The sequence below is a fragment of the Larus michahellis genome, chromosome 3, assembly GCF_964199755.1.
Source record: "Larus michahellis chromosome 3, bLarMic1.1, whole genome shotgun sequence".
Classification (NCBI taxonomy): domain Eukaryota; kingdom Metazoa; phylum Chordata; class Aves; order Charadriiformes; family Laridae; genus Larus; species Larus michahellis.
In genome coordinates, this window is record NC_133898.1 from 79,875,591 (window position 1) to 79,896,180 (window position 20,590).

The 20,590-nt window shown below is 42.0% G+C and overlaps 1 protein-coding gene across 1 annotated transcript in view; it reads left to right on the forward strand.

Moving 5' to 3' along the window:
* Positions 1-20,590, forward strand: part of LAMA4 (laminin subunit alpha 4) — a 105,148-nt gene that overhangs the window by 18,826 nt on the left and 65,732 nt on the right. Inside the window, exons 2-4 of the mRNA XM_074580923.1 lie at positions 4,813-4,914; positions 16,216-16,340; positions 20,377-20,457. Coding sequence (XP_074437024.1) covers positions 4,813-4,914; positions 16,216-16,340; positions 20,377-20,457 — 308 coding nt within the window. The remainder of the gene's footprint in view (positions 1-4,812; positions 4,915-16,215; positions 16,341-20,376; positions 20,458-20,590) is intronic.

The window sequence follows — 20,590 nt, forward strand, 5'->3', positions numbered from 1 at the left end:
CATGAGTTCACAGGATTCAACTTTGCCCATGCTGCACTCACTTTTACTATCCTGAACCGATCTTTGAAGTGAGGATCTACTAAGTAATACTGTAATGTTTGATTTTTGTCCTCATGTCTGAACATCCATGCAGCCCACTGAGGATCCTTCTCAGACCTGGAAGGAAGCACACCTTTTGACTCTATCTCTAGCAGCAAAGAGCATAACTCTGGTGGCCAGCTACAACCACATCTCAGATGACACTGAACTTACTTAGCAGTGACTTGGCAGCTGATGTGCCATGACTGCTACTTTGAGTGCTGCTTTTCACTTTCAGTTCCTCAAGTTCACCAGCTGTCTCCTTTTTTACAATGGTCCTGGAGACAAGCACCATCTTTTTCTTCTGGGTTTGTTTTGGATCAAACATAAATGAGATTCCTCGCCCAAGACTGGTAGGCATGAGTATAATGAATATAACAAAGGCTGAAATGTCTTAATGTAGACCATTTAACCCTGAATCGCATCCCTTCTTGTACCCCAGTACTCAAGAGAAAACTCTGGAAATAACAAACACTGGTGTGGATCCAAGGGAGCCTTTTATTGTAGAAGAAAGAGACCCTTTGTGCTTTTATATATCCACAGGAAAGTCACAAGTTCCAGTACTAACTAAAGAAACATACCATGTTTTCTTACCATTAGATGAGCGAGTCAATGGCTACATCTGAATTACGGAATAAAGAAGTGTGGGGACCTCCTAGTCAAGTAGCGTAACACAGCCCACGTCCACATGTTGAAGCTCTCTCTGTGTTTGTCCAGAAAAGAGCAGTCCCATACAGACTGTCCTAACAGAAGCCTTGCTCTGAGCTGTGTCTGGACACTGCAGGGAAAATCACAATCTGTCAAAGAGCAAAATCAATGCAGAAAGTGAACCGTCAGTCAGTATGGATGTACCTGAAACCATGTCTTGCCCTTCTTCAGCTGGCTGATGCAGATGTAACCACAGAGAACACTCTGTTTGTGTTACCAGCACAACACTCTTGGGAAAAGCAAGACAGAAGAGGCAGGGTCACAGCAAACATACCTGCCCCGGCACAGCTGCACCACTACTGCTAGATGGCAGCAGGGAAGGAGCAGGGACCTGATTCTGCCCTCAGTTACGCAGGCACAGATCAGGAGCAGCTGCACTGAAACTGGTGGAACTGCTTGAATATAATATGGGAGTAAACTCCTACCCTGTGTATGTGGGATGTATTCCATCTTCAGTCCCATCTTGCACCCATACCAGCAGAAGGGTCTGAAGAAACAGAATGACTACAGGCTCCACAGCGCTTTCAGCACTGCAGCTGGTTCTTGTTTTTAAGAAATGTATTAATTAAATCCAGATGCAAGGGCGGGGGGGAAAATAAAGGCACCATGGGTGTAAAAGATTTTCAAGAGCTCAGCAAGATCCACATTAGATTGGACTTTTCAGCTTGAACTGGAACAAACGTGTCCCTCGGGAAAAAAAAAATCTAATAATTGTGAAGACATAATTGTTAAAGCAGACCTAGCATTTTGGCCTACTAATTGTCTTCACCATTCAGAAACAGACAGTGGACGTAAATGTTCCTCACTCAATTGCCTACATAACAATTTTTCAGGGAGGATAGTTCCATTTTGTTCCAGACCTGTTTGTGCTTTGTGTGCATAATTTTGTGCTCCCAGAACATTTGGCCATTTGAATCCCTCAATTAGCTCAACACTCTGACACTTCTTTTTATAAATATGATGTTGGCTCATGCCCTGGAACAACTAACCGATCACTCCATTATCACTAGTAGGGCAAGGAGCAACAAAAATATATCAGAATAATTGAGAATGCCTGAGAAAACTTCTGAACCCAAAGGAAACAATCTGGATCCCATTTTCCCCTCATTCCCACTGCCCTCATAGCATTGATTGTCAATACCTCATTTCTGGTTTTAATTGATGCAACCCATGGTTTAAAATACTGTACTAAAATAGTGAGCATCAGCACCTTCCAAGTTTTTGTGATGAATGGAATAATGAGGGGAAAAAATGTTGCCAAAAAATACCCAGGTGACTTAGGAGCCTGCAACTCAGGGGGCTCTGACCGCGAGAATAGCAGAGGCACCCAAAACTGAGGCAGATGTCTTGAGGAAATGAGAAGTGTGTCTGCTCAGGATAGGGGGTAAGCTGGTTCCCAGTGGACTTCAACAAAGACTGTACAACCCTGCCCGTGCAGCTGGAACCAGTGACATTGCACTGAACTGCACCCAACTTGTTCCTGCTGAGTGAGTGGACTAGATGAAAGCTCACTCATGGCTGGAATGCATACCTTTAATTGAAGTATACGGGAGATGATCTTTATGGCTGACTGAAGGATTGTCATAGACACTTTTACACACACTCAAACATTTCCATTGTCCACATTCACCGTTGCAAGTCAAAAATTATTCTGCTTAGACCTGCAAAACCAAGAAAGTCTTTGGGCAGACACTAATGGACCATCTAGGACCACCCACTAGCTGAGGGGCACCAGAGAATATAACATGCCTTAGATCTATATGAGTGGAGAGAAATATTGCCAAGACAGACACTGGGATAAGAATCTGTTTTCAATTTAGAAACTAACTGTCTCCCTTCCACAGTGTGTGGCGTAATCATTCAGCTGAAATCCTTAGTCTGGTGGGAGCCAGTCCTACAGCTCTGTGTTATGACTAAACAACTGAAAGAAAAAAGCATTACAAATAGACAGTATTTCTGCTGTCCCAAAGTGGCTGTGGTATGAAGGCTTTTACTCCTAGGAGCTATTATCTAAGAAAGTGTTTCCAAAGCAAACTAGATAAAATATTCTGTGTAAGAATGGTAAAGGCAACTGAGTTTTCCATTTATGTTCATCTCAGCTTCTCAGAGCTCTCTGGGATAAGACTGGATTAATGATTCATTTGTAAACCTCATTTTTAAATCTTGTTGTGAGTCATCTCGTAAGATACATTATTTTCTAAACAAGCAGCTCATCTGGCTGGATAGAAATACCTACCCACCCTTGAGAATGGAAGCTAAAACGCAGATGAAATCTCAGGGCTGCTGGCTCTTGCTACCCAGTGCTCCACAGCTGTATCTACAGCACCGTGCAGACGTACGGGTTCAGGTCCCAGAAGCAATACGGCCATAGCACTGTGCTATGTGTTAATTAGCCACTGCCACCTTCACAGATAGTTAGCAATACTACTCATAGGCTAGTTTTTGCAGCTACTGGAGGTATCACTGCTCACAGTGGGCATGAGAAGCAATGGTTAGGCCAGTGCAGAAAATAAACCATTCTTTATTTCAGGGCAACCCAGGAAAATGAGTAAGAGGGAGATACAAAGGAAATCTAATCCTAATTAGATCGGTACAATATAATAAGAAGCCTCATACCTCATACAAATGCAAGCTATGCAAGATCATACCCTTCTGATTCACTTGAACCTCCCAATTTTCCCACTTTTTGCAGAAGTGACCTCAAGAGACACAGAATAAAAAAAGTGCTGCAGAGGCAGCCACAAAAAGTATTCCAGGAGAGCCTGGCATATGTCAGGCTCTGACAGACACCTCAGGGATAGCGTTTGTAAATGCTAGCAGAAACAGGGTGTGGTAAATAATTTCTGGACATCTAAATGACATGCTAGGGCCTTCACATCGGCTCTGCAACAACATTGCAAGAGTTAGGCAAGGGTGAGAGATTTAGGATCCAAAAATTCATGAGTCTGCATGGATCTAACACCATACATGTGACACGGGGAGGCTGCACGGGGTGAGCAGGTGCTGCCCGAGTAATAGAAGTTACTCCTGAGGTCAACCTGTGCGTGGCTCACCAGCTTTGCAAACTGAGATAGAAGTTCCCCAGTGGAGAACAAGAATTGACACCATGACAATAAATATATAATATATCAATATCAAGTGAAAGCTATCCTCTTCCTTTTTATTTTCCAGTCTTAATGGCTTTGTTTGTGTTTCTGATTCCTCATATTATTGCTCTAATTAGTATTTGAAAGAAGGTGATATGGATATTTACAATCTTCTGTTTTGTTTTGGTAAGTTATCAAAAGTACTAAATTATATACACCTGGCACAGCCTCACATTTTAGAAATAACAAGAAAATTGTACCTTTCATGCAATCTCCCCCCATTTATTTATTATGTCACATGAAGAATGACTGAAGAACTGTTGTATCTCCCAGGGACAGCTTGCTTCCTGGAATGACAACAGATTATTGCTGGCACATCTCACCAGCCCCACAGCCAGAGGGACAGCCCTGCTTTGGTAGCTTCTCACAGCAGCCAGCCACCTTCCATCTTTGTAGATACGCATCTGTCTCCTCTAGGCTCTTCATCCGAAGCTCAACAGACCTTTGATGTAAAGTAAACTTTCTAAAGCTTTTCTTATTTTAAGTAAAAGCTATTCCTTTCCTATAAATACACCCTTCTTTACCGAATAAGGATCATCATTTCTAGTTAACTCGTCCTCTAGTACAAAATGCAGTAAGAATCTGCCGGCTCCTCACCCGCCAGCAGGCACCCACTGCTGGCCAGGGGCAGGACACAGGCAGGAATGCTGAGACTGCTTAGATACTGTAAGGCCAAAAAAAAAAAGCAGCACCAGGGCAGGGAGTGAAAGAACAGACTCGAGTTCAGCAGCGTGTGTGTGGTCTGCTACGGTGGGGTCGTGCAGCGCGCTCTGGGGAGACCTGACGGTTGTAATTCTTGCATTCCCCTGCCTCTCAGCCAAACCTAACTCTCTGAATACGTATGCAGTGGAAATACTTTATTTTTATTTTTTCATTGCAGGAATGCCAAGAAGGATTTTACCGTACCAGCTCAGGAAAATGCTCTCCTTGCAACTGTAATGGCAATGCAAACAGATGCCTTGATGGATCTGGAATCTGTGTGGTAAGGAATTCCTGTCTTCTCTGCTGGTCCCTCACTGAATAACAGTACCATTTTTATTCTTTTTAACGATAACATGAACCCTTTTACCTTCTTTCACTCTTGCATGAGGCTTCACATTGAAGGAGATATTTCCCAAGCAAGAAACTACAGGCTGTGGTTTGACTCTTCTATTAACACCAACGCTCAATTTCAATACACAGCAAAAGCAGTGTCTGTACCACAGGAGCTTTTTGCTGAAGGGCAATCTTAAGTAGGGCCAAGATCAATACATTAATAAGATTATCCTGGCCAGATTTCATTCTCACTTACTTAAATTATCTCTGTAGATTCAGAACACTTCCTGCATGCAGTATTTGTGAGAGTCAGTATGCTGGGGAAAATTTTTAGACCATCAGAAATGTGGAAAGAGTTTTGTATGTCCCTGGAGAAAAATGTATAAATTCAAACACATTTCATTCTCCCCTTTATGAATACAGTGCTGTATATCATATAAACAATTTACAATGGTGAGTGACCCCTGTGAGTGTATATACATGTGTTATCCATAGTAATTCCGCTGCATGGCAGCCTCCTGCTGTGAAGGAACAACACTAGGAGGTTGAAATAATACACCAAGGGAAGAGCCTGTTGAACTCCGAGGTAGTATTACAATTTCCCATATGTTTGGTCGCGCTCAGTATCAGCTCATAGAGAAAGCTGTGAGTTAGTATTAGTAGTTGGTCACTTGTACCTCCAGATCAAAAATCAGTCCAGTAAAACTTACCCCAATTACAAGTGGGCAATAAAAGCAGTAATACACTAAAAAAAAGGGATGGAAGTTAATAGTGCAGTGTATCTGAACCACATAGCAAAAGCTAGGCACTAGTCTACCCTTTACAGGCTTGTAAAGCACGAGTAGAGACCAGAGCTCCTTGCTCTGCCATGTGTTACTTTTGACAAGTCATAAACCTTTGCCCTCAGTTTGTCTCCTCATAAAATGGCCTGATAATATTCACATACTTTGCATCGTTGCAGCCTCTATCAAGTTTTCAGTTATACAAATACGTAAAGCCATGCTCCATGGCATGTTTCCTGCCATTTTTATTCCTGTGGGAGGAAGACAGTGCAGCTGACAATTATCATGGCTTGGCCGTAGCAGTGTGCTTAGGATTGGCTACTGTCTGCAGAACACATATTGGCTTAGTGTTTTAATATTAAATTTTTAAAAGTGGTTTTACACTGCCAGGCATTCTGTCCTGGTTTGAGTGGCCAATCTAGCCCAAACCATGACACATTCCCAGCTATTCTCTTTTACATGGCTTTTGCTCATGGGATGATTATTCCCTTAGTGACAGGTGACTATGATGACAAGAGGGAACTTCCTATGGAAGACTTGAGAACAAGGGAGTGAGCTCGACAAATGTCTGCTTCTGATGACTCTGGTAGCCAGAGAGTTTCTGGAGTAGCATATATGATGTAGGGAAGTGATTAGATCCTCAGTTTACAAACACAACAGAAGACTTGTTTCCTATCTGCTACAAAAATAAGGCTGATGTCAAGGGTTGAGGAAAAAAAAAACCCAAAGAAAAACAAAGTTACCGTATCAGCAGGAAATAATCTGAAAGTATATGTGCATTCCTGACTGGCGTTTCTCCGGGATACTAAACTCTCAGAATTCATCAGGTAGTAAAGAACAAAACTAAGAGCTGAACTCCAGTTTACTGCTTGAGTTCAAATAAGCCATTTGATGGCTTATCTGAATGATTTAATAAGCCATTAAGCTCAGGCCATTTACTTCTGAATAAAGAGGAACAGTGAAAAGGCTTAAGTGAAATAAGAGCGGAAGGGAGAGGGGAAGAATACGGTACAAGGAAAGAGCAGAATGAAAAGGGGCTTTGAAGGTTTGATAGCATAAAACAGAACTAGATATGCCCATGGGGACTGCAATAAGAGGACTTCCCTGAGGATTTGGAAATTTCCAGGGAAGATCAGAAGACTGATGGAATTGGTAAACTGCAAAATGTGACTGAGAAAGCCTGGTAGAAGAAAAGCTTAGAGAAGGAAAGATGTAACTTGAATTACAGCAGGAAGAAGCATGTTAGATGAATGAAAGCAAGTAATTTGTGAAAAGGAGACTTGATGGTTGATAATGTGATTTGTATTAGAATCAGTGGACAAAGCAGCCCTCCCTAAGGACCAATCTGGAGAGGTCAGGAATGGATTTGGCCAAAGCCTGCTGCGGGCTGAGGCTGGGGCAAATACTCCGATATAATACTTGAATAATTCTTACACCACCACACCTGACAGTAAAACATAATAGGACTTTCTGCATTCAGTTACCTTTTAATAGGCTGTTAAAAAAATATAAAATAAGAGATTCTGTATTTATCCTATATTATTATACTTGTCATCCTCCGTTTCTATCAGTATAAACCTGCTATCTCCCTGCTTCTGAGATGCAAGAGTGTTCTAACATTTTATCACTTATGGAGTCTCCAGTGGCACCACATAGCATAGATGTGACCGAATGTCCTTAGCAGAAGATCTTTAGAAAAGCTGATGTTGCCCAAAGCAAAAAGTTTCTATGTCCACATGTTTATACACACGATAGAATGATTTAAACATGAAGAAAACCCACTTTTTTAAAGCTAACTCTGCTAACAACGACAGAAGACAACATGAAAGTAATAATAACACTGAGTTCAGTTGGTAGATAATTATTTTTTGCAGTTGAAGTAATAACTAAGCTATAACAACTCAATAAATGAACACGGCAGTATGAAAATGAAAAAAGTACTCTACTTCAAAAGGGATGAAATATAAGGGTCAGACTCCATACGCTGCTCTAAGACCATTATATTATGCAAATCCTCCAAATCAATTTGGCGAATGTAGTTCCCACAGCATACAAATTAATGAAATTTTCTTTGGCCTCTGCCCCGAATTTGAAATCAAATAAAATTAAACCCCTATTAACGATACCTTAGGGTAAAGTACTCACATCTTTAATTTCTGCTGACATAAGTATCTATCTTAGGGTTCTGTTTCAAACCTTCTCTCAGCTTACTCAGAGTGTAAATCAAATCCACAAATCTTTAAAAGCTTATTGAATGACACTATCAATGAATCAACTATCTCATTAAGTAACCAGACAGAATAAATTATTGCAGACAGAGCCTTTCTTGCATAGATGCCCACATAAAACTGGTGTAGAAATCAATTATATTGTCCTGTGATTAAAACTGAAGAGCCACTCAGTCCATTTTTTCAGTATAGAAAATCACCCAAGTATTAGAAGTAGAGCAACCAGCACAGTGTAAACTCCATTTATGATATAATACAATATAGATGTCAAATAATGCTTCATTTCAAAGACATTATCTGGTGATGCATACCAGGCTAGTAGAGGAAGATAAACCAATTCTTTGTACTGATTTTAGACTTTGGACTTTTAATGTAACTTTCTCAATCCTAGCTAAAAGAAGAAAAGGAAGTCACTTGTAGGACCCTCTAGCTTTTCATTTTGGAAACATGCATATATGTGATGTTACCTGGGTGAAATTGTAACAGCTGGAAGAGGCAGTCTGCAGACAGAGTGATATGCATTTCTCCTGCATAAATCCCATCGGGTTTTACTGCTAATAAGACATGGAAATATGAAGGGAATGTTTTGCCTCCTTTACCATCCCCAGACCCTACACACCAGTGACGCACAGCTGAGCCATTCCTTTACAGCACCTCCATTGAGGGTTCAACATTTGAAAATTCAGACATGGGAGTGGGCTTCAAATGACTCGATAGCTGAGTAGAACATCAGAGCAGCTGTGATGGTCAGCTCTGAAATGACTGGTATATGGGGGTGAACCAGCTTGTCTAAAGCAACGAGCTCTGATACCATATGCAAGTAGTATAATGGTCAGGGCTTTACCATACTGAAAAATATGACTGCATACACTAGGGAAGGAAGTTGGTTGAAGTGACTGCAACGTACTATCGTAATGACTACACAACACAATAAAATGGATTGGAAGGTTGAAAGGATTTAAAGGTTACAAAGCTGGATATCCAGGCAAAACATTTGTTGGGCTGAGTTATCGGTGTCCTTCTTGATGTTTCTACTGTTAATGGAGGCTAAGTCTTCATAAATACATGAAAACACATAGAGTAGAAGAAGCAAGTCTGGAGAGAGCACCATAGCAGAAGGTGAAGGGTAAATTTGTTGGTGTCTATCTAAAAATCGCTAAGTGTTTTGTTATCAACTCAGTCCCATATTTTTGATCAGTATGTATATAAGGCATCCAAAGATTACTTGAAAATAAATAAATAAATAAATAAATCCTTTTTGGAACAAGACCAAAGGATCATAATGGTGGAGAGGATAAATTTGCTGATATCCTTTCCAGCCTTTTATGGAATTTTTTACAATGGAGAGTATTGTCATGTAAGTGATTTGTGTTTAAGCGTTTGGGTTTACAGCTGAGTGGAAAGGTTGGAACGGATTTGGCAGTTCTGCCCGAGAGGATAATATGTTCCGCGTGATTGCCAAGGCAGGTCTGGAGAATCGCCAGTGGATCTACAACCATCCATCAAGCACGAGTGAAAAGCAGCAGGGAGCTAGCAAAACTCTCCAGCTTATTAGGTACTTCTGGCTTCACAAAAATCCTTGCAGCCTACAGCTCACTGTTTCTTTCCATAACGATGAACTACAACTATCTATAGTGACCTTGGTGATACATGTTTGTAAAGCCAACCAGAGCTACAACAGTCTGGGGCTGAAATGCAGCCCTTCTCCAGGGTTTTGGTATGCAGTAGTTGTCAAAAGCATTACTGTTAATAGTGTCAGTGCCTCAGCTGTAGATATTTCTCTCCCTTTTAGCTATGTTTTAACTTAGTAGTTGTTGTCCTAACTGTTCTACTATCGAAAACTTGCAACAGTGACCCCAACATGCAACCACTTTGTTTCCACTCCCTGTCCAGCCGGTAGAAGAGGCACGTAGGAAGTAAGGCCAAGACTGCAAGGAAGGGCTGCCTTTGCTCTCACACCTGCTCAGCTGCATTTCCCACAGTAACCTAAGACAAGTGATGGACTTAGAAAGTAGAGGGCCAGGTGGTTCTGGCAAGACATCAACTCCCACTTCACTCATTCATACAGGACAAGCTCTAAAACAAAAACTTTGACATAGAGGGCGTATGTTGACACAAACTGGATCAGAAACTGAGTTTTGTTGCTATTCTCATTATTTTAGGTTGACAGTTGTCTTTATTTTAGTAAAAGTTGCACAATACTTAGTGTTTCTTTTTAGTGCCTCATCTTCCATAAGGAATTCTGAAAACTAATACTGCATCTCACCCACAGTGGCTGGAGAGACAAGGCTTGAAATCATAAACCTTAAAGAAGAAAAAGTTAAAACATGTAAATCTCCTGGCTTTCAAGTCATTATGGTGAAGTACTTTTTTTTACTACTAGTATTTTCAGACAGCAATAAGTTCTGGCATGCTGGCATGGGCAATACTACACAGTTCTATAACCTCAGATAGGACGACATCTCCCAGATTTGAGGAAGTCTGAAACTACATCCAGATATTATACCTCAGGTCAATCTCTACTGGCCCAGCAATAAATACAGACAGGCTACACAGCAACATAATGTAAACCACTTGCATCTCTTTACCTATATAATTTATCTATTCTTGTGCAATCTTTCTTCATTAACAACCGATACAAGACTATCTCTCAGAAGAACAATAAATAAGGGGGAAAAAACCCAGTTCCTGCTATATTGTAAGAAAGACTGGTTTCAGCTGCAAAGGAATACTTAGAATTCTTGACCAGGGCCTGAGGACACTTCCAGATTTCATAGACAATATTTCAGAGCCTAGGACTTGGGGGTTTTTTTTGTTGTACTAACTTCACTAGAAGCAGGTCTGGGTATTAATTTTTTTTCTCTGGAGAATCCCCATACTGCCACTGCCCAGCATTAGGTGCCTAGTGCAGGTGCTCTGCACCACTCTGTAGCATGTCCTGTCTTTCTCCTTTTAACTCCAGAGGGCAGACAGAAAACTGGTTTGCTATCTTAGTTTCCTAAGGAGGAGGTCCAGTCTACCTAAACTGCACTTAGCCATCCAGTGAAATAATCTCTCTAAAATAACTGCCCAAATGGCACATTTAATGAAGCGGGTGCCTTTGAAGACCATTAGAAGGAGCTCTTCTCTCTTAAATTCAGGTTCCAAAATAAAGGTGGGACAGATTCCCATCTCTTAGATTTTCAGTTTTATTAATTTACAGAAAAACATGTTTGTCTTTTTGGTGGGAAACTACTACCATTGTCTGAAGACAATCAACAAATTTGTCATTATTTCTGCACAAGCATATTTACTGAGTAGTACTGCATCACACGAAGTGCTCTATGGTCTCAGAGTAGCGGTTCCAGCTTTACTTTCCAAACAGATGAGTGCAGGAGCTCAGTGCTGACAAGCATTTCCAAGCATCCCCCGATAGCATCTTTTCATGAGCTTTTCAGGTGTGTAAAGTATAGATAGTTACAGTAAGGGCCAGGTAGAAATGCTCACTCTGATTGATGGTACTTAGTGAGAGCAGAATAGTAGGACCAGCTAAAGCTAACGTAAGAAACTACACTCCAGCCACTCTCTTGTGTGACCAGCTCCTGCTGGTGTACCAACGGATGAATGATTATATGCTGTATCCTCACATAGAAGCTTTTAGAAGCCAGGCTGCTATTACTTTAGATTACTTCCTCTGAAGCTGAAGTGTCCACGAAGAAGGCACATCTCTGCTTTGCCTTGACTTTTGCTTTATGAAAGCAAAGGCTGTAATAACATGGGCATATGGAAATAATTTAGCTTTATTTCCACTTACTGTAATTGAAAACATAGTTTACCAAAAGTACAGTATTATAACACCTAGTTGCAATACTTTTAACTGCATGGTTGTATCTGTTTTTGTGACCTTTACCATGTCTCACTCTGTTCTGTAAAAAGACAGGCAGCAATTTTCTGCTAGCTTCAGTGTTTGATGTCCTAAGATACATATCAGAGTATTTTCTGGAGATTTTTATTTCAGTCTTCCTTGTTTTTCAAAGGAAAATGAAACAAAAACTGTACACTGGATTTCTTTATTGAAAAAGTAGACACCAATACCAGTAAATGTTTCCGCAATTTTGTGAGTACATTTGAACAAACCACTGAGACAGGGAAGGCTGTGAACAATCACGTCCGATTTATGACATGAACTGTAAATGATACCTTTCATTCTAAAGTATGTATGAATACCAGGACCAAGAGTAGCCCTTGGAACTCCTACAGCAAAGCACTTCTTTAAAATCCAATTTAAAAAAAATTGCCATAAATGGAATTCCATTTTTCCCCTCATCGTTACTTCTCCATCAGAAGTGATCCATTCAGAAACAAAACACTTTTCTCAAACTACCAAAGCAGTGCCTCCCAGCGCTGAGAATCACCCATGAGCTGCAGGGAGGGTGTCCTCCCTGCTGTCAGAGATGTCTCATAGCCTTATTGCAGTCAGCAGTTTTGTTGAAGACGCAAGATAATGGAACATAAAATATAAGGGCACTTTTTTTATCACTGTAAAAATATGATTCTAAATACCCACAGGACTTTTGACTTGCGAAATACATAATCACTAACCAGAGAAAACTACAGAAGTGCCTCAAGTTCTCAGCTAACAGGGTCTTTGGGGTAAAAGGGCCTTTTAGCACTTCAGTTTAGAAGATGAAAACCACTGCAGATTTAAGGAGCAACATCAGCTCCCCTGCTGCCCTGCTCTCTTCATCACAATAGTATCTGAGCTTTGGAAACCAATAATGGATTTATTCTGATAACGACCATGTGCTGTTTGGAGAGATGAGGACAGGAGAGGTGAAGAGAGTTGCTCAGAGCACAGATGAAGAGTGTGATGAAGGCTACAGCTGCATGCAGCCCACCTGAGGTCTCCGCCAGTGCTTCAGATACAGCATTGCTCTTTCTCTTTAAGCACTCAGTGCCACGCTCTCATCTCTCTCTTGTGGTACATTAAAATCACTTTTTCTTTGAATAATGACAAATGCAAACTATTTTTAAAACTGTGTTAGCCTTCCAGTGCCTTCTGGCTCACACCGTGTGCCTCGCAGTTAGTGCACTCTTGCAAAAGAGGAGTGCAAGATCTGGACATCTCCCCAGCAGCTGCCTGACACTCTGCCCTCGTTTGCTCTCAGCTTCTCTGCTCTCACCAAGTTTCATTCCTCTTCCTCCTCCTCCTCCTAGTCAAGCTTTCTGTATTTTAGAGGCTTTTAGTTAAAATTATATTCTGGTTTTCTGTATACTAAATACTCTCTTTACAGCAAATACTACTATGAAAAACCACCTTTAGCTCTAGGACTATTGGTGTTTAACATATTTAAAGATCGATGGGAAAAGAAATTTACTTTTTTCCTTTCCTTATCATATTTTACCTGCTGTAGAGTTCTTTGGCCAAATCACAGCTTTGCAGAAATAAGTAATTGCTGTGCAGTAGGTTCTGTATGACTATAAAAATGCAGCAACATAAGCAAAGAATCAAAAGAGAGAATCAAAACCAATCTGAACTAAATTAATGAGTCCTAACTGGAGGCTTTAATGGGATTCAAATGAGGAATATTGGCTAAAAAAACTTCAGATGTGCTTTCACAAGCATGAGTGGCCTTTACTGAAATTATACTTTTCAATGCAGATTGATGATATCTGGACACAGACTTGGGGGCAGGGGGGGAGGGGGGGGAAATCTATGTTGCCAGGACAAAATTCTGCCACTAAATCAAAATTACAAAACTTGGATTCAAAACACATTTAGCAATGCCTATGCAAGTGAAACTTGACTATTTGTTTTCATTAAACGTCTTCTCTAATCACATTTCTCTCTCTTCATACTCTCTTCTTCAAAGTACACGCCATGGTTGGAGTAGAAAATGAGTTTCAAATCTGTAGGGACTGGCTCAGATGAAAAATTAGTAAACTGAACTCACCCACCCCCAGGCTGGTGCTGCTGAAGAAGCTCTGACCGCAAAGAGGTCAAGGCGCCCCTTGCCCTGGGTGGGGGGAGCTCCCTCCTGCTGCGAGTGCTCCTGAAATCCCACACCCAGCTTCCCTGTTATTCCAGGGACTGCCAGCTGCTGACAGCACAGCAACTTCTGTGATGGGATTAAATGACGACTGGAGAATAAACTGGGGCACCGCGGTCATTTCCTCGCACCTGCGCCAACTCCGAGCTTAGCACACGAGGCTCCCTGCAGGGCCCGACCAAAGGTCTCTGCAGCCCATATTAGGTCTCCAGCAGTGGCATGGGAGATGATGTCTGGGGAGGGCACCCAACCTGGCCCACTTCTGAAGTCTCTGCTCCATACCCCACCAACATCCATTTCCTGAATCCTTTCCGAATCCACTTATGAATCTGTGGCCCATTCATTTCTCTAGGAAACCCTTTTTTGCCTCTGCAAACAGAAGTTTCTCACCTTCTGTGTAGAGAAGTACATTTTCAAGTCAGTGCCCCCCAGCTCTTGTATTGCAGGATTCAGGTGAACGGTTGTCTTGCATTCAGCTTACTTACCAACTTTGTAATTTCACGTAACCCAAACACACCCTCCTGTCAGCTTTCCATTGGTAAAAGAAACTTTCTTCAGCTGCCCTGAAAACTTAGCTGGCTTTTTTGAAAGTCCAGATATGTTATGTCCTTCATACACTAACTTATTTGCACCATTATACAGCAGGTTAGTTTACTGACTCAGATGATGCTTAGTCATGTACTCAGAGATCATCTTCTTTATTATAGACACTGTCGTCTTACCAGGGATGGAAATCATATCCATCAGTCTGCAGTTTTCATGATCCACTGTTTGTAGGTCAGAAGAGGAAAGAATCAAGCACGCTAACCCAAAACCACAGCAAATATGCACTGACAGAGCAGTTCTCCACATATTTCTGCCACAGAGCTGACTCCTTGCTGCCTCAAGCCCTGCATAGCTGTTTGCATCTGTACTGTATTGGTACAAAGTGGTGTAAATGGAGAGTTCTGATTCAGGGACATTGTAAAATTCATTGAATAGTTGCAAGAAAGAAAAGCACTTCTGCACTCTTCCTACTCTTTTAAACTAACTCGGTGAGACAGATGGTAGAATTTGGAGGTTTGTAGTTTTTTGATGACAACTTGGTGGTATTTGATGAAGTGGAAAGGGGGATGGGATTCTGCAGGAGTCCTGCAGTGTGCAGGAGCACTGTTCATGCACTCTGCACCAGTCACCCACCGCCTTGCCACGTGCCACGGGGAAAGCCCACATAACCTGTGGGATCTAAGTGCGTCCATTTGTAAACCAAAAGATGTAACAATGCTTACTTAAGCTTGCAGGACTTACAAATTCTATTTAGAATTGTTTACAGCAAACAGTGACATCTTTTTGTGATTGAAAATATTATCTAAGAGGGACAATTTTCTACCTAGCTTCATGAAATATTTTGAGACAAATATTCTATATGAATTACCACAGCTTGATTTACTTTCATGGAGCCCCAACAAGATCAACTGGTGACCAATTTGCCTCTGCATGAGGAAGCATATTTCCTCACAAACATTAAACTGTGGGGATGAAACTTGCTTATAAAGTGAGTGACATTTTGCACAGTTGCTCTGTATTTTATGAAAGGCCACTTATAGACAACTCCTGCTTCCTCCCTCCATTAAGAGGACCTCCTTTAAGGCTGAGAACAAAGTGTAGTGATAACACATCCCTTCATGCTGTAACACTTTTCATCTCAGGAGAAAAACGTCAGAGACACTGGTGTATTAGCCACCATTTGCAGGCAGATTCCCCCGATGCTCTTTTCCAGTCATCAAGTCCAAGAAGCAGCCTCGCTGAAACTTGTATCTAGGCTAAAATCTCTTGATAGTATTTACCAGCAGATATTTTTCATTTTGTTTTGGTGTTAGTAAAAAATTGCACAGGCAATTCAAAACAGGGCTGCCGGACACACCTGAGTACCCCTGACATCTCTCACGACAGGCAGTGCTGCTTTTGCTCCAGCACCTGGCAGGCACATATGTCCGTTTTGTCCTGTAACACACCTTGCCAACACTTTCTGGCTGGCCAGTGTAATCATTTATAGCACTTTTATTTGCAGCAGTGCTAGCTGGTTTGGCTGCATCTGTCAGCTCCTTGAAGGGTCGGGGTCTGGCATCAACCCCAATTCTGCTTGGCCGGGTCTTCAGTTAAATGATTTCTTTCTGAATTAGGCAGCACCTCCGTTTAACTTTCACCACTCTCTCTCTTCCCACTGAAGGACTGCCAGCGAAACACAACAGGACAGCACTGCGAGCAATGTCCGGATGGCTTCATCGGTGACGCCGTCAGAGGAGTGCCCACGTTCTGCCAGCCCTGCCCCTGCCCCCTGCCAGCACTTGCCAAGTATGTAACGAGTGTTTGTTTCTCTTTGATATTTGGGCTGGCTTTGGCCCTTTCCAAGGTGCGGTCAGCATCCCTTCCTGGATGCAGGAGACAAAGGCTGCTGCCTTTCTCAATCAGGGGAAAATAAGAGGACTTCCAGCTGCTCAGATTTATAACCACAGGAAACAGCATTTCATTTAGAAGGTGTGAAATATCCTTAAGTGCTCATATCATTTCTTACCAAGAGGGAGGGGAAAATATCTGAGCAAATTCAAGTTTGCCCTCTTTTATGTAGAAGAGATTACTCAACTGGCTAGTTACTTTTAAGAAAGCCTTACAGACCAATTCCCAAGGAAGGTGCCTTCAGGGATGTATGTGACTGATACAGACAGGCAGACAGAAAGATGAAACCACGACCTATGGAAGATAACCACAAAAAGCAGAGCCTGGCAGTCTACTGAGTCATCAGCAGATGGATCTGGTTAGTACAGTAACAGTTAAAAGGGCTGGAGGACCCTGTGGCAGATACGGTGCCCCTTCAGCTGATGCCCAGCTACCTTTGGGCAAGAAACTCTGAAGCCTGACAGAAAACCAAGACCAAGCAAAAGAGCTCCAGCTGTTATCCACTTTGTGCCTTCAGAAGAAACAAACAGCTACAAACTATGACCAGTTATTAGAAACTGTTAGTGGTACGTCAGTAATGCAGGTGAAAGAAATTATCAGCTTCCTGTTGTTTGAGGTCCGTACTCTGGGAGAAGCATCTCTGCAAATCCCACTGTCGTGCACAGAGGAGATGCTAGTAAATACTTGCCAACGGGTTGAAGCTATTTTTTAGTGAGCTACATACTCCCCTTGTGTTGTTTCCTATTTTGCTGTCAGCCGGGCTTCTCAGCAAAGGGGAATTTCCTCACTGTATTTGTTTGCTGTTGCTATAGGATTACTCATACAGCCTTAAAGTGGGATGAGCTGCATTTTGCTCAGCTGCTCAGTGGCACAGGCTCAAAATGGCAATGAAGCAAAATCACTCAGCCAAACTCACGCAGATCACCTCTTGGCTTTTGCAGTGAGCTGCAGATATGTGAGGAGGGCCGTGGGGTGGAGAACAGCCATTGTTGAAAAACTGCAGCTTTGCCTGGATTAGAGAGAAAATCCTCCAGAGACAGGGGAAGAACCTGGCTTTGCTCATATGTAGAAAGGTTTAGGAGTGAGTGAGTTCACAGACAAAGCCGACCGCTTCCTCCAGTTTCAGTAGCATCTGTAATGCCAGAAATAGTAGAAATACAACAGTCGGAAGCAGTGCTTTTTCCTTAGCAAAGGAAAGTGATGGTTTTTTTAACCTGTTGGGCACAGAGCAGTCACTTGAGAGAGAGAGCAGCTCTCTCAACCACAACCTGGGCTGCATGTGCCTGAGGCACTACCGCGGGATGAGACCCAGTCCCTACCCAGCACAGACAGCCAAGCGAACATCTAGGCTGTCCTCCCTACGGTGCGATTTGACAGACCATGGCCAGACTTGCATTCACCCAGTCCTACAGCCCACAGGGCTCTGCAGCAGTGCCGCCCAGCTGCAGGGAGCCAGCCGGCCCACCGGCCCAGCAAGGCTCGGTGCGGTGGGACCAGCAGGGACCTGAGCTACAGGCCGTCTGCCAGTGCTATGGGAGATGGGCACAGAGGCCAAGGAGCATTCCCTGCTTCAACACGCTCCTTAGCCCTTGTGCTAGGGACATACTCCTCTCCTATTCGAGACCACTAGAGATAAAGAAGCCCTGCACCCAGAAGGACAGCAGCATGGGATTGGGAAGGGGGAACAAAATTGCAAGGAGGCTGAATGCAGATGCTTCAATATTAGCAGTAATACAGGAGTTGGACTTGATCCTCATGGATCCATGATCCATGGATTCCATCTCAGAATATTCTATGTTCTGTCAACCCTTTAAAACTACCTCAGTAAAAATCCACTTAAATTTTTCAGGGTTTTCCCTCGGAAAAGTCCTGAAGGCAATAGTTAAAGGAATATCTGATCCCAATTTGCCTCATTTTGAGGCAATTTGCCTCATTTTGAGGCAAATAGCATGCAGAAATTGCCTGTTCAGCTTCTTGCATGAGAGACAACTGACCACAGCAATAGCCTTCAGCTGGGGCTGGAACAGGCAAATAATAATGACTGAGCAACATTCAGCCTTGCATAACTAAATTCAAAGAACAACCATTCTTTCTTAATTTTTTCATTTTTCCTCCATTAATCCTACTCCACTTATATTAAGGCAAAACAGTAACTCTACCAGAAAGCAGAGAAGCATTAAAAGCCTTAAATAAAGAACATCCAAAGGATGTTGTTTTGTACTCTGTTTTACTTTGGAAATAACCAGCAAATTCATAATAGCTAGACAAAGTGACCAAATCTGTAAACTGACAGACTCACCAGACACATACTTTTTCTTGGGACTTATCTGTGTGTTCCTAGATTTTCTGGCCAGACTACCGTCATATCTGCTATCCTGGGAACTTTTGGAATAACTTTTGGACATTACACATCTCATCTCTTTGGAATAAAAGGAGGAGGGAGATTGCTTCACAGTCCAGCAGATGTTACTTCTTTTCAAACCTGAGGGAATTTTATAAACTTTTTTCTCCTAAAAGATAACAAAAAATATAAAACCTCAGGAAGGCTTCTGTCTTAGTTCATAACTTAAATACACAATGTTGGGTTTTTTCAACTACGTGAAGGAATTAGCCTCTGTAAAAGAAGAGGAAGGCTGCCAAACTGTTAGGATTTTCTTGATATGTTCTCAAAAAAGCTTTACTGAAGTTAATTTGTGAATTCTGTGAGAAGAATCTCATTTTATGTTCTCCCTGGTTATATGAAATAGTTGGAGACAGCACAGATCCTGACACAGATTTATTTGACCCTGGTTGTCCCACCAGCCGAGAAATGCTGGTGGGAACCGAAATTATGCAGGAATTCTTGTCACCTTTCAATGCTGCTTGTTCTTGGAATAAGTAGTGTGTGGATCATGCTCTTTCCCATCACTCTGAGTCTTTTGTCCTTCTGTGCAAATGGGATGCAACCTGGCCACAGCTGCCCAGCACTGTATGACGTGGGGCCTGTGTTTTAGCAACCACGGGCCTGCAGCTGGCAACTGCTGCCACTCACTAGTTTGGTTGCATTCCAGTGCTGGCAGGAATTTACTCACACATACTGCAAAATAACTGGAAACATCTTTAGGACTGTATGTCTTTTTCCTGCAAATGTATTTAAGCCATGTCTACCACTGTGTTTGAAGAGTATACAATTTGCACTTTCCACATCTGGCTGCTGCTGTTCCTTGGGTCTCATTTTTAGTTAAACATTTGTTAAATCCTGAAAACATAAGGAAGCAAAGGAATCCATGATTTAGAATCACGGCAGTGAAAATTGCAGCCCAAGCCATTACTGCAATCAGTATCCCTGTGTGGCATGTTGGTCTCAGAAGAGGCCCCAGACCCTTTCAAGCTTACTCAGAGAGATGGCAGAGCAGCCTCAGTTACTGTAAATTAGGCTGGCGTCACTGAGGTGAGTTTTCACCACTAAGTACTTTCCAGATCGGATTTGAGGAAAACCGTAGGATTTGCATAGGAAAGTGATGCGCTCATTCCAGAATCTCAGTTCCTGAAGTGCTCACTGTGGTGTCTTTCAGAAGCAATATTTTACCCCTTAGAATAAGAGACAGGAAGCCATTAGGCTCACATGACATGCACATTTATCCTAAGTCCCTTATCTAAAATGTGTGCATCAAAACCTGCAGGTGTGTCTGATCTACACTGCAAGACAAGAACTTATATATATTTGTATTTATATAGCCCCAGAGCACTAATTAATGCTTTCTACACTAATTAAAAAGACTAAACGAGGGGTATAATGTGAATAACATACAGAGCCTAAGAATACCTACTCAGCAACGCGTAACCAAGAGCCAGAGCTCACACTGACAACGAATGTCCATAATGTAATAAAGAAATACTGCCAAGTGTTTGCCATTGCCTGCTATTCTAACTGTTCATTCTAATGAAATTCCAGCTTTGCAGTCTCCTGTTACAGAAAAAGTGGAAGCGTGCGCTGTGTCTGTAAGGAAAACTATGCAGGACCCAACTGTGAAAGGTAAGAAACTAACAGGATGACTTACTGTCATGACTTCAGTCCACTGTCATTAATGGGTAAGTAAGTCTTGAATTCAAATGATACTTAATGTAACTATCAGAGAAGGGAGAAAGAGGATGCTTAAGATGCAAAG